The 13,804-nt window shown below is 48.2% G+C and overlaps 5 protein-coding genes across 5 annotated transcripts; 1 reads left to right on the top strand and 4 right to left on the bottom strand.

The window, feature by feature from the left end:
* Positions 1-1,741: 1,741 nt before the first annotated feature.
* On the bottom strand, positions 1,742-2,557 carry DFJ58DRAFT_727279 (uncharacterized protein; the record flags this gene model as incomplete). The annotated part of the gene is made up of 2 exons (XM_041385455.1): positions 1,742-2,149; positions 2,195-2,557. 2 exons carry the CDS (start codon positions 2,555-2,557, stop codon positions 1,742-1,744), a joined length of 771 nt encoding a protein of 256 aa, XP_041244480.1.
* Positions 2,558-3,082: 525 nt separating this feature from the next.
* DFJ58DRAFT_727278 (uncharacterized protein) lies at positions 3,083-4,614 on the bottom strand (the record flags this gene model as incomplete). Its single annotated transcript, XM_041385454.1, has 3 exons — positions 3,083-3,772; positions 3,823-3,983; positions 4,038-4,614. 3 exons carry the CDS (start codon positions 4,612-4,614, stop codon positions 3,083-3,085), a joined length of 1,428 nt encoding a protein of 475 aa, XP_041244479.1.
* Positions 4,615-6,527: 1,913 nt separating this feature from the next.
* DFJ58DRAFT_716123 (uncharacterized protein) lies at positions 6,528-9,459 on the bottom strand (the record flags this gene model as incomplete). Its single annotated transcript, XM_041384187.1, has 6 exons — positions 6,528-6,821; positions 6,905-8,307; positions 8,334-8,366; positions 8,517-8,838; positions 8,891-9,181; positions 9,232-9,459. 6 exons carry the CDS (start codon positions 9,457-9,459, stop codon positions 6,528-6,530), a joined length of 2,571 nt encoding a protein of 856 aa, XP_041244478.1.
* Positions 9,460-9,823: 364 nt separating this feature from the next.
* Positions 9,824-10,407, top strand: DFJ58DRAFT_840941 (uncharacterized protein; the record flags this gene model as incomplete). The annotated part of the gene is made up of 3 exons (XM_041392659.1): positions 9,824-10,003; positions 10,054-10,309; positions 10,364-10,407. 3 exons carry the CDS (start codon positions 9,824-9,826, stop codon positions 10,405-10,407), a joined length of 480 nt encoding a protein of 159 aa, XP_041244477.1.
* A 377-nt stretch (positions 10,408-10,784) lies between these two features.
* On the bottom strand, positions 10,785-12,935 carry DFJ58DRAFT_727275 (uncharacterized protein; the record flags this gene model as incomplete). Its single annotated transcript, XM_041385453.1, has 6 exons — positions 10,785-10,812; positions 10,860-11,074; positions 11,138-11,491; positions 11,549-11,869; positions 11,926-12,321; positions 12,360-12,935. The coding sequence occupies 6 exons, from the start codon at positions 12,933-12,935 to the stop codon at positions 10,785-10,787; spliced, it is 1,890 nt and encodes a 629-aa protein (XP_041244476.1).
* Positions 12,936-13,804: the final 869 nt, after the last annotated feature.

The following is a 13,804-nucleotide window of genomic DNA, read 5'->3' as shown; positions in this document are numbered from 1 at the left end:
CATCTGATTGTAAATAGGGCTGTAGTCCTTGCTTGAAAAATTCGGGTATGATTTTCCATGTCCGTTTTTCGCAAGACCGTCGAGGACGCAATTGAACTAGTATAGAAAAAAAATTAATACAACATTTGTGAAGGAGATAACCTACCACTGCGGCAACCAAAGCCAAACACGAGAGTGGCAATTCCGTACGGAAGATCTCTGGCATCCTTTGCGCGATTCGATATGGCCCTGTGTAAAAGAATGCGATGGCAACCTCACGAAGGGCGGGATGGGCAAAATTTCGCGTTTTCCCCTGGCAATCTTCTGTCAGTATAGATGTGATCAGTGCAAGATCACTCACCATTTCATCCACCCCAAACCGTAAGAATAGCGATTCTTTGATTAAACCAGCAGCCGCATGTTCAATCCAAGCAGCACGTTCTTGAGTGGGGACCGAAAGCGGGGGAATGAGCGAATATGATAGTGGTGCAATGCTTATGGCAGTTTTCTTCAAGTCTGATCGCCAAGTTGAAAGATCGTCGTACAGCTTCAGTACAGACTGTCAGCGATATATCGGCCCAGAATGAGTTAAATACGCACCAACCGAGACATATTAATTTTTTGCTCAGGCCAAACCCCTGCGATGACAGATTAGTTTGAGAACGAACGAGAACAAATGAGCACTCACCAGCTTCAAATTGTTCACCGTTCCTATCCCACATAACCAACGTTGCGATAAGAACTTCGGTGATTGATCCTGGTAGGTTCTTCACCAAGGCTGGAAACGGATTCTCCAGGGCATGTTGCAGGCGACATTCCGCTTTGGCATCCTCCAGAAAACGCTTCCAGCGCGGGCCATACCAAGATAGTTGATCGGGTGTTGGCCCACTACCCGATGCCTTGGACCTTTTGGCTCTTGATGGCTGAACGCTAGACTCGGTTTCTTGATTTAGCAGCTTGAGGGAGTCAGGGTCAGGAAGACGGGGCTTTCTGTTTTTCTCATGGTGGCGCTGCAATACATCCTCGGGCTTCAAGGTAATGGTCTACTTAATTGTGAGCGCCAATTAGAACAATTTCTAATCTCACCTCAATGTGTTGGGACTGTTGCCGCTGTAGGCCTGGTGAGATGTCCTGAGGGCCCTTGAAAGAAAAGAAATGTAAGCGTGTCACAATTAAGTAACGTGATCATACCTGAGAGCTTTCGTTCCGCTGGACGAACAAAATGAAGTGAGTCGGTCTCAGCTAGACTAGAAAACTTACGGAGGTTTTATCAAGGCTCGTCAGGGCAACAACATCATCTTCATCATGTGAATACTGGAATTCAAATTCAGGTGTGAGTGGACGAGCGACTGGAGGTTGCGAAGGTAGCGCATCCTTTGAAAATCCTATGATATCAATTTAATGAAGGGAAATCATGCCACGAAGATGTTTACCTGGATGTTCTTTCTGGCGCCGGCCGGCCTCCCCCCAACCAAACTCCTGCGAGCTCTTGACAGTGTCATCATTCTCCCCCTCTTCATCATCCTCTTCAGCCTCCGTCAGCCTCTCCGTCGGGATCTTTGTTGTCGCTGTTGTCACTGTCATCGCTGTCGTTGCTGCTGCTGCTTTTGGAGTCGCTGTCCTCCTCAGATCCTAGCAGCCTCAGATGACGTTGAGCCCTAACAGTGTCATCCTCCTGGCGCAGAGCTGGGTCTAAGTTGTGCTCCAAAAAGACGGACCTCTGGGTATGCTGCGCTTGCTGCTCAGCGATAGCGTCCCGAGCTCATTTCTCAGCGATAGCATCCCGAACTCGTTTCTCATCGATAGCATCCTGAGCTCGCTGCTCATCGATAGCATCCCTAGCTCGCTGCTCTGCAATAGCGTCCCTTGCTCGTTGCTCAGCAATAGCGTCCCTAGCTCGTTGCTCAGCAATAGCGTCCCTAGCTCGCTGCTCAGCAATAACGTCCCTAGCTCGCTGCTCAGCGACCTTCATCCCAACGGTGACATATGGGTTTTCCGACACCTGAAGATCGGGCTTAGCAGTACCGGGATGAACAAAGTCTGTGGTGTTTGAAGCAGCAAATCCAAACCGTCTGCTAGGTTGTAGTAATGTCAAGCTGGGCTCTGCAATATCCATGGCTGAGGCATCTGGAGCATCACTGACGAGCGAGCTATACGGTGGAGGAACCGCCTATGGGAGAATCAACATGAGTAACAACATTAATTAAACACTTACCTTAGAATCTTTCTTTCGACCTTTACGACGTGGCTCTGGGGCTTGGGGATTGACTGGAACATTGGGACCAAGGGACGTCCTACCCTTGTGTTCGTGAGCTCGAGGCTTAGATTGTAGCGCTAATCCAATTTTCTCCAGCTGGGCGTTCCTACCTCCAGTTCCTGCATTAGGGCGGCCAGAACGTCGGGGAGCATCATTTGCTGCTTCTGCTCCAGCCAGGCCGAGTGACACGAGAGGTACCATGCTGGGTACTTCGGCAATGTCTGCAGCCCGCGACTTCTTTGGCAAGCCGGTCTTTAAAGCATCAGATCCTTTGCGCTTGGATCGTTTCCTCTTGGGACTGGCAACGGCACGGGGAGGCATCACTGCAATAAAGAACAGGAAGAGGCAACGCTGATGAATTATACCAGACTCACGAGGATTTTATATCATGTCTCAGTAATCGATATTCGGACGACTAGCGAGAGAAAAACTTCATTGTTAGTAATGATAGTAATAGAGCAACACACCTGAGTCAATGTGTCGCAAGAGTTGTGTATCATGACTCGTACTCGATATTCAGATGGGACTAGCGAGAGAAGATGTGCTTCATATTGACGTCAGTTAAGAAAACGTTTCGCACCCAGCCTGAGAGTTACATTCAAATTTCGATTACATAAGCAAAAACAGTGCGCATCATTGGCAAGATGAATAGTAGTACGTAAAAGAAACTGTCTGATTGTGAAGAGAAAGAGAAAAATCAGTAGGGTGCTCGTAGGTGAACTATCATAACAACGTAACACAGTACACGAGATTCTAGGTATGCATATGCCAGTGCAAACAAGCTAATAACAAAGAAGATAGCGTATGACGAGCGGGTGGACAAATCGAATCACCTTTCCCTCCTGGTCATGCGTCACTGCCCGATGCTGAATCAGACTCAGTGTCTCCAGTATGATGGGACTTCTGTCGCTTAGGCTCCACAACAGAGAAAGACTCTGAAGCAAGCCGTTTCCCCTTGAAACGATCCGCGAGAACGGCAGCATCATTCTTGAGCATATTCACAGTAGTTGCGAGCTCCTCGTCGTCGGGAAGCTTGTTAAGATGCGAGTTGAGTATACCAAGAATGGTACTGAAGGTGACGGGGTGAATCATGTTGTCCGCCAGAGCTTTACGCCACTCGGTTGCGAGGGGGATGAGGTCCCTGAAGTACGGGTGAAATTCATCAGTGAGACGCTTTTCTTCTGCTGGATTCACGAAAAAGGTGATCTTGAAGGCGGCGCATGTTTCCAAGTCAAGGCTTGTCCATCGATCCAGCAAGGAATTGGGTAAGGGCCCCTGGCGCACCATGCCATTGGGACCACTGAACTTGATGCAAACCCAAGCGAATATAAAAAAAAGAGACTCCAAGTCATCCGCGAATCTGTGAACGACAAATGATATTGGCAGAGCCAAAGAATCCGACGATGATTTCGGGGTTGTCGGTTTTTTCGTTGATTTATGTGCCCGAGTTTTCTTCTTCATCGATTCCGAGTTCGCCTGTTGCTGCAGGATTGCAACCTGGTTGAGTAGCCCACGTGACATGAAAGGGACTGTGCCCTGGCAAATGAATTAATAAACTGAATATTTAATGAATGAGGTGTACTTACTGTACCACCGATGGGATATTTGTTATCCGCGGCAATACGAACTGTGAACTCCCAGTCAATAAGAAACCCTTCACTACTGCCAAGCTCGTCTAGGATCATCGCGTTGTTAAGACTACAGTCCCGATGCAAAATCTGACGTTCCTCCACTGCAGTTTGTAGGACTAAAATCAGAGAGCATCAGTTTAAGACACCTGTACCACGAACTAGATGCTTACTCTTAACAATATCTCTTAGTGCTCGCACGAACTCCTTAAGCATTCGGAACATGTGAAGGGGGCGACCACATGGCTTCAAGACAAGACGCACATGAGTACGACTGGTGCCTCTGGTACTCCGGCGTTCCTTGTGCCAATATTTGCGGGTAATGTCGGGCTCACCATCTGACCGCTCAACAACCCAATAATCCACCAGCCTTGGAACGCCAGGGATGTTGTCCATTAACTCCAGCATCTTGATCTCGTTCAGGACTACATTATCGTCCTTGCCCAGAACCCAATGATCTTTGATGATGTAGTCTTCATCGTCCAAGGTGACTAAATAGCAAACGGTTCCGCGACCAACGAGGCCTCGGGTCGCAAAAAGAATCCTCTTTATGGTGTAGATTTTCTCCCCTACACGAATCTTGCCGCAAGGTTCGGGTGATTGAGTAGAATAAGGGAATTGGGAAGGGAGAGGGGTGACGGAATAGATGCTCTCGGTCATCTCAGCCTGGGGTATTTGCGATATGAGGCTAAGAAGGGGAGCGCTGCGGGTTGCAGTGGGTTGAGGGGGGGAGGAATTCTCTTCATCCATTGAGTCATGCAAGGCGCTCGGACTCTCTTCAGTTGAGTCGTGAGCAGAATCACTAGAGGACTCATCAGAGTCATCAGAGTGTCACGAGTTCCAAATACAAACCATTATTCTTTCCTAAATACTCGTAAGACACCTGTTAAGCGCCCGTCACAAGCGCCTGTTGTTAGCGCTCAGCCAGCGTCTGTACCTATAACCTTTCCAAACCCTAACCCGAACTTCTCTATTCCGTTAGCGCCTACTACTTCTATATCCGATATCCCTGATTTTGACTTCCTTACTCAAGCAATCAAGTCACATGACTCCAGAACCTTCGAGAACCCTTGCACAGCTATAACACGTTCCATGACATCATAGTGTAATTATATTTAGAACATCGTACGATTACCTTTCCTATTTAATGATTGGCTAGTTAGTTCAGATTCAGATTCAGTCTCCGCTTCAATATATGTATATAGGTAGCTCATTGTAGTCAGTAGTTCTTCAGTTCAAACCTCTTTTGTATTAGCTTACTGCTAGCAATCCTAAGACGTCCCTGCTATCCTTTTCTCTTTGTCGTGATATTCTTGTTTGAGTCCTAGTCTCTGCCCCTGCGTTAATTCGTTATAAGGGTTGTGACACAGAGTCATCAGAGTCATCAGAATCATCGGAGACGACCGATTCAAGAGCTTCGCCGGATGATACATCAGGATTTGGAAGAGAATCAGAGCTCGATGTGGTAACAGCATGGTCTGTCGTACTACTCCGTCGGGCAGGAGTATTTCTGATGGGACGATAGCCGTGGATATCTTTGGATCGGGGTGGTGAAACAATCCTCGAGAAGGAAACTGTTGTGTCATAACCGATGCACTCTAAACTCCCAAACATGATAGCAGCGATGATGTGTAGAAATGCGTTGGGTTGCGTGTAAATATCGAAGCGAGGGGATACAGCACCACCTGAGTGGTCATACATCAAGACCCTAAGGTGGCGATATTTATTTGTGAATGATAATATGAGAGCGAAGCGCCTCCAGGGCTGTTCACTCATCATAATATAGGCATGGGTATCCGCGGCCTTCCCGAGTCGCATCGCAGGCTGGTATCGACTGTGCGTGAGTTCTGCTGATACCCTGATGTTTCCCCACTTGGCAGATATATCGTCAGATAGGACAATATCTGGCTTGCGCTTGATGGCGCTGCCAGGCAATGCCTTCTGTGCATTGGCCGCACTCCATGTGCCGGTTGCAAAGCGCATTGCTACAAGTTCGGACCGCGACCGTGACAAGCAACTAGCAAAAGCATTGAGAAACGCTGCAAAATTTTCTTCATGAGTTGTTTCCTGTGTGGCGTTGTCCTCCGAGTCTGACCCCGAGTCAACCCCAGCTGGAGTACTACCATTTTCTGGGGGGTCAACTGGAAGAGCCCAGTTCCAAGTCTTCGCTTCAGTGTCATACAGCGGCACTAGGGTATCTGGTGATGTACTGCTAAACTTTTCGTTGATGCGCTGGTTGTGATGAAGGATTTTTCCAAAAGGTATTTTAAGGTTGGACACATCGGGAAGAGGAATTGTGAAAGACTGGAAGATTTGGGTGAGTAAGTGTCCTAGTATCGGTTGTGAGGCCTTTGGTGTATCCTCGTGAGTGACCAGCCTGATTAAGCTCGTTGGACATGATCTTGTTCATAGCAGGGACGTCAGTGACATCGGGGATAGGCACAAGTGATGACAATTTGATTCCGTTGTCAACAGTCCTGAAAAAACAAGCCATTTTGTATGTGACAATAGTGAGACAAACGCTAGCTTATCACGCCACATAGCGCCTCACAGCGCCATCAAAGATTGGACCAATGATCTAAGAATAAGATAGACTAGAATAACCATTGGCTAGATACACAACTGACGCGAGCATTGCATAAAAAAGGGTGACTACGTCAAAGTTACATGGAAAGAGGAAAATATGAGTTCTTGTCCCAATACTTGTTGAGCCAAAACTGCGAAGCATGTTCCATGCTATTATATGGGGTGAGGCGGTTGTCCGCACTTGCACCGAAGCGAGGGACGAGGTTGACAAGTGCTCTGAGCTGTGTCACAGGCACGATGTCACCCACCCGAGTACCATTTGAATGCTTCGCTCGTTTGAGCAAGTGGAGCTGCGTACTTGGCTCACGATCATTGGTACCGGAGCTTTGGGGAACAATGTCAAAGCGATGTACATATACCAGAAAGTGGTCCTTCCATGACCAATTTGTGCCACTCTTTCCAACAGGACGCATGAGAAGCCTGATCTGACCAATAGTATGACCTACGACTTGACAATAAGTAAATATTCAGTACAATGTAAGAATAACATACCGTGAAGACCATCTGTGGGCCATACACATCTCGCCTCGTTATTGATGATGGCTGTGTCATACTGGCCAGAGGTCCAGGGATCAGAAGGGGGTGCGCAGTTGAGGGTCTGTGCAGGCCGTATGATGCTGATATCATGAAAATCGGTGTCCTGGAGCCGAAGCTTAAACCAGACTTGTAGTTTGTCGAAGGGAAGTGGAGTAGTGGGTCCAGCTCTTCTAGCCCCCCCAATAGTATGGATGTGATCCCTCCCATGAGTATCCTCACGACGAAGAAAGTCGGCAATGGCTGGTTGTAAGTCGGGAAGGCCAAACTTAATGGCAGCATCGTCAACAGATATATTTCTGATGGATGGGTCGTAGGCGAGGTGGAACGCTGTGCGTTCAATAACGAACGAGCGCAATGGCACAGGGACTGTTCCCGCTTCCCTGTGCTGAAGGACCTTGGCAATTTCGAAGTAATTAGTGGTCGGACGTGAATGCCCAGGGTATTTGTTCATCGCTAGAAGGTGTGGGATATCATGATCGACATCTGCGTCGAAATCAACATCACCATCGTCGTGATTGTCGTCTGCATCGAGATCAACGTTGTCATTGACATCGCCAACGTCATCTGAACCCTGCCGCTTCGAGTCTGCCATATTGTTAAGCAGACTCATAGCGAGGTCAAAGCGGCGGCACTTATCGGTACGGTCAAGATGGCGACATATCTGGGGATCGTAGTTGTTGTTGTTGCTGGAGCAAGCAGGATCCTTGATTTCCGTTATGTGCGCATGTTCGGTGGTGTCGGCGGTCCATTGCAGAGAAACTCCAGTGTTCCTTATGCTCGGAACTATGGACTGCATGAGCTCCAGCTTTGGTATGTACCAGTTCTCAATGACTCCACCACGCTGACCACGACGAAATCCGCCATCTATAATTGCATCTTTGTTGGCGTGAAATTCTTCAAGGGCCGTGGAAATACGGGTGAGTTGGATGTCATCGATTACGGGTGACTGTACGAGGTACCGAAAGTCCATGAGAGCTCGTACGGCAGCCATCACGGTGCTAGGTACTGCGTCCGCGCTGACCGCGACAATTGAGCGCTGGATGTCGCGTTGAGCGCGTCCTGTAACCTGTTTAAGTTTTGAAATCCCGCCATGAAAATGACGGAACCCAGTGATGACCTGCAACACAGAGAACCGAAAATCGATCTCTGTGTCACCGACTGCGCAAATGAGCCACTTTACATCGTGGTCGTAGAACTCGCGATGGATGAGGTGAAGAAACTCAGGAGTAAGAAAGTGTGATGGATCACTGAGGGGCCAATCTAGCCAGAATGGTGTGTTGACGCCATTCAGACGAAACTTCTGGGCCTCACGGAAAAAGCCTCGATGTCATCGGGATCAACTTTACTCCGTGCAGTAGCCAGCTGGGAGAGTGTAGTTGCTCGTGTGCGAGGTTCGTGACAGAAAGAATCTCCAAACTGTTTATACATGGCCATAGTAACCGGAGAGGTTTTCCCGCCAACGGCAGCCAGCATCATGGCCTCCGGGGTGTCGACAATATAGCTTGCGAGCGGTGTGAAACAGTAGCGACTGTGTCCGATAGGATCTGACAGCATGACCCCTTCGCGGGCAGCTACCTTGAGTGGACGTAGAACTATATCCAAGCATTCGTGAATGAGGCGATCCTCAAGTACACCTCGCATGCATTTCTTCTTGTAGATGAATTTTGGGATGGGGAGTAGAGCAGTAAGGACAAAGGCATTCGAAGACGATTTGAGTCGGGTAGACATGCGTATGTTAGCAAGGCTAACGAGAAGGGGATGTGCAACTCTGTCGCCCGTCATGGTCGATACATTCGTCTTGTCAGATGATAAGATGGTCCCAAGGAGTGTTGCACCTTTTGGTAGGGCTGACTGTCCGAAAACTGATAAGTATGACAACTCGCACAAATGATACTATGCGTACCTGCATATTCCACGCGTCATCACCTGTCGCCCATTCCGAGAACACGCGACACAACCTCTGTGCAGTGGTATACACCCTGCGAGGCGTAAAGTCCAGCTGATCATGAAAGGCAGGATGGTTGAGAAGGCTTGAAATACAATCCAGGGGATCGTGCCAATACAACACAACGGGCAATTTTGTAGGAAATTTTGTAGGTATGATTTGAGACATCCAGCGCGGACCGCTGGGCAACATTTCCGCTCTACTGCGAAGTTCCTTGGCCGAAAGGAATGACAACGGAAGGGTCTTTATCTGAATCACTTAGAAAAATTGTAAATATTATCGACGAATTTGTTACTCACCATCTCGAGTGAAAGAAAACTGTCTATCTTCCCCATGCTCAATCCTGAGCGAAGGAGCCACAACCCAACTTCCCAGTCTTTCCGGCTGCTGAATGGGTAATACGGATTCATTGCACGGTGTTTGCTGTTATTGTCGGAATTGAATAGATCGAGGAATGTGTAGCCCTTGCCGTATGTTTGAGCGCAGTCAGGATATGAGTCGATAACTTCCGAGTTGTGAGTTGGCATTCCCTGGCTCTCACTACCACCAGTACTCCCTCGAGACATCTCATCCCAATCCCCAAAACCACCAGACTTGATGTCGGGTATATTCGGTCCATCGTCCATATCCATGGAAATATTTGGTTCATCATCCGAGTCCATACAAGAGTCATCAGACTTGGGGCGAAAGCATGCCAAATCCTGCAGCCACGTACTGCACCCAGAACGAGGTTGGCTCATGTGACGAGCAACAGCGACGTCATTCTTGAAACCGCCTTTGCCGCATGAAGGACACTGGAATGACGACATAGCGTGCACGTGAGAATTCTGAGACGTTCAACTGTAAAGGTATTGATTCCGGAATCCGAACATATTAGTTTTTCAGTCCCTCATGTCCGAGTCAAGCCACACACCAATACATCTCAATCTGAATGTCTCTAGTGATAGTGACGTATCATCGGCGTCACGTATGCGCCCGCGATGCAATAAGTGGCAAGCCAACTATGTCCTGGGTGACTCTGGCAGTGGTATTGCAGATTTGTACGATGTGGTCGACGCTATTGGCTCAATGGTAAGTGACTGTGATATCTTACTAGGCAATGCTCGTTCACATGCCCACAGACCATCAATGATGTTGATGATCTTGAAGCCAACCTCATCATGGACCTTGCAAGGGCCCGACGTGATGTATTCGATGCAGAGAAAACACTTGCTGATTGCATCGTCCGAGAACATGAAGTCATGACGTCTCTTTCAAAACACAAGTCCGCCATCTCTAAGCGCAAGCTCGACAAGGCAGATGTAGGATTGGGTCATATGCACATCACATTCAGGAAACATGGTCTTTCTCACCACCCAGCGCCACACAATTTTCACGGTAAGTACGCCTATCATTTACATAGTACTACCAACTAACACCTTCGTATCATAGACTCATTCGCATCCTGCCGTCAGGTCGCCATCCAGTTGGACTGATGACAAGTACCTTCTTTTGATTTGTATCAAATAGAAACATTGTATTTGGCAGTAGTACTCTCACTAAATATGATTCGGCCATGAAATTTTGTTTATGTCTTGACCTTGGCGGATGTGCTTCAAATTGTTTTAATTTTCTAAGTATAGCTCTAGCTCAAACTACATACTAGTAGTAGCGCTTGAGAAATGGAAATGGTGACTAGTACTAGTATTTTACTGACAAACACTGTAAGCAGCTGTACACCCTGTGAGCTCTGTCCCTCTGTGGGTTGCTGTGAGGAACTAGTATCAGAAAATGTCGATGCTGGGAGAAATCTACTGTGAGCTCTGTGCCGCTGTGGGGCGCTGTGGGTTACTGTGGGAAACTGTCGGAAATGTTATGTCTGTGGAGAAAATTGGGGTTTACTGATGTGAGATGAGTGGCCTCAATCATTTCCAACATAAATTCAGACCGGTAAATCTGACCTGGATCGCGAACCTCTGGATCCTCGTAGAGGAAGGCCCACTCCTGAAGAAGTTCAGCTGCCAGTGTTTGTTCGAAGTTAGCGTCTTCGTCCTCGTCTTCGTCCTCGTCCTCGTTATCTTTTGAGGTAGCGAGAAAATTTGCAACAAGGGCAATGGCCGTGGATCCAAAATTACTGCGCCAGGAGCAAATGCGCTGATTCACCTTTAATCAGAGATGAGTCATAGTTAAAAATATTAGTCTGAAGGTAAGAAATAGAAGACTTACCAGACCAATGATAGGGCCGCGCGGTTGAACCTTATGATTCATTCCTGGATAAGCAACATTGAAGATAGCCTGGAGCGCTGGGAGGAGTTTCTCGGTCTCAATGGACCAGAAATTAGGCTGAGCGCCTGCCCACAGAAAGACGGTGGGGATAAAAGACCTTCGCCACATACCATCCTCCAGCATAAGTGGGGGAAGATCAGTGTTTCGCCACTGGTTTCCGCTTTTCGGCTTCGTCATCATGTCAGCGGACATCACACTGGGCTCAGGTGATACCGGAGCATCCATCTTCTTGGTAGCTGGTTCCAACTTGATTTTCTTGGGCGGGTTCGCGTTCTTGCAGACCGTTACACTAGTCTATCGAGAACCTCAGTATCGATAGAATTAGATATTGAACTTGAAAAAAAAACCTACCTTTGAAGTGACCCATGCTGGCTCAACCTCAGGAGACATGAAGTGAGTGGCATTGAGTACCATTGCATCAAAAGATGCATCTGCATTATCCTCGTCAGCCACGTTTGAGTCCTCTTCAGACGAGGTAATTAAGTCGACTGCCTCGATTGGCTGCTTTGAGGAACTACCAGTGCGAGTTGACTGGGCCTGTTCTAGAGCAAATTGCACTATTTCAGCTTGCTGAGTGAAGGGCAATAGATTGAATGGCGTCGACACCGGCAGTATCTCGGAACTGTTGTCATCTGAATGTTCAGCGATCTCACCAGAGATCGCCACGACACTCTAAAATTGTCAATGCGCATTGAATCATGTCAAAATCGATGTTGTCGAATGCTTACCTGCATCTGCTCCCGGGCCTTTCCTTTTGTGTTGGCCACAAAATGCTCTTTGAATTTGTTGTTGTTGTCTTCTTCGTCATCGGTGTCGATGTCGGTGTCGTCGTCTCCATCTTCATCCAATGCGGGAGCATGTGAAGTCTCGGATGAGTCTGTCAAAGAAAGAGGCGGATCCTTCGCGAGTGAGACTGTGGTTGCAACAGTTTGGCTTGATTTTGCTAACGAGATACCCAGAGAGTCAACAGAAACAGTTTCAGTGTGAATGCTGTGAACAGGAAAAGGTTTTGCAGCAGCCTTTGGCTCAGGTTCAAGGTGAGTGCACCAATTATTAACCTTGCCCGTCAGACTGTATTTCTTACTTCTGAGCCCCCAAGTAAGGGTCATAAAGCGAAGCGTAGACTCTGTAAGCATCAATAGCATGGTGGTGAGAAGATTACTGACGGGTTAAGATTTCCTTTCTTGTCGCTATCAGCTTTCCCTTGAACCAGATCGCCATCAATGATCTGCCTTGTAGCCGCACTTATGGCTTCTCGCGATACTGTAGGGTTGACCTTCTTCTTCTTCTTCATCTTGACTTCCTCATTCCCAGCCGCCTCATTTTCAACCACCTTGCCATTGCCTCCACCCACACTATCAACTGGGTGCTGACTGCCTGCGCCTTGAACTTTGGCTTGTGCTGGGGGAATGGAGGGGTGCTCTAAGGCAAGCTCATTAGTTTCATCTTGCTGCTTTTCCTTCTTCTTCACTGGTCTAGTGCGGGGTTTTACCGGTTTTGCCCTGCTGGTCGCTTCAGCCACCTGCTCCACCTGCATGGCAGCCTCAATGCCTGCAATTCGATCAACTCCACGCTGCAGGGCAGCTTCCTTAGCGGCCTGGGCTTCGAGAGCACGGCCTTTGTCTTCTGCAACCTGGGCTTTGGTACATCGCTTCTTTTGACCTTCGAGAAGCACAAGTCCAGGGTGTCGAGTCGCATTTGCAGGGCGTGTACGGCGAGGGGAAACGGGGGGTGCCATAGTGGTTATGGGGGGTAGGAAATAGCAGAAGAGAGCGTGGACCTCGATACTAAAAGGTAAGAGTCGCAAACTGCAATTTTCTAAGTGTTAAACCCAAACAAACAACTCTCCAAAATGTAGTACTACTCAATACCTCACGCCATTTTCTAAGTCCGCCTATACTTCAGCACAACGACAACAGGGTGTGGCTGCTGCACCAGAGCAGGTACTGGCTAGCCTACCAGCAAACTTTATCCCTGATTCCAAATACCATTAACTCAAGTGCCGGTACTGGCCATCCTACTGACGAGCTCTCCCCAACTTTATCCCCGACTCCAAATACCATTAACTCAAGTGCCAGTATGGTACTGGCCATCCTACTGACGAGCTCTCCCCAACTTCATCCCCGACTCCAAATACCATTAACTCAAGTGCCGGTACTGGCCATCCTACTGACGAGCTCTCCCCAACTTTATCCCTGACTCCAAATACCATTAACTCAAGTGCCAGTACGGTACTGGCCATCCTACCAACAAGCTCTCCCCAACTTCATCCCCGACTCCAAATACCATTAACTCAAGTGCCAGCACTGGCCATTCTACTGACGAGCTCTCCCCAACTTCATCCCCGACTCCAAATACCATTAACTCAAGTGCTGGTAGTGATCCTACTGACGAGCTCTCCCCAACTTTATCCCCGACTCCAGATACGATTAACTCCAGTGCCGGTACGGTACTGGCCATCCTACTGATGAGCTCTCCCCAAATTCATCCCCGACTCCAAATACCATTAACTCAAGTGCCGGTACTGGCCATTCTAACTGACGAGCTCTCCCCAACTTCATCCCCGACTCCAAATACCATTAACTCAAGTGCCGGTACGGTACTGGC

The sequence above is a fragment of the Suillus subalutaceus genome, assembly GCF_016647625.1.
Source record: "Suillus subalutaceus strain FC151 chromosome Unknown DFJ58scaffold_45, whole genome shotgun sequence".
Taxonomy (NCBI): domain Eukaryota; kingdom Fungi; phylum Basidiomycota; class Agaricomycetes; order Boletales; family Suillaceae; genus Suillus; species Suillus subalutaceus.
This window is presented reverse-complemented; position numbering and strand designations above follow the sequence as displayed.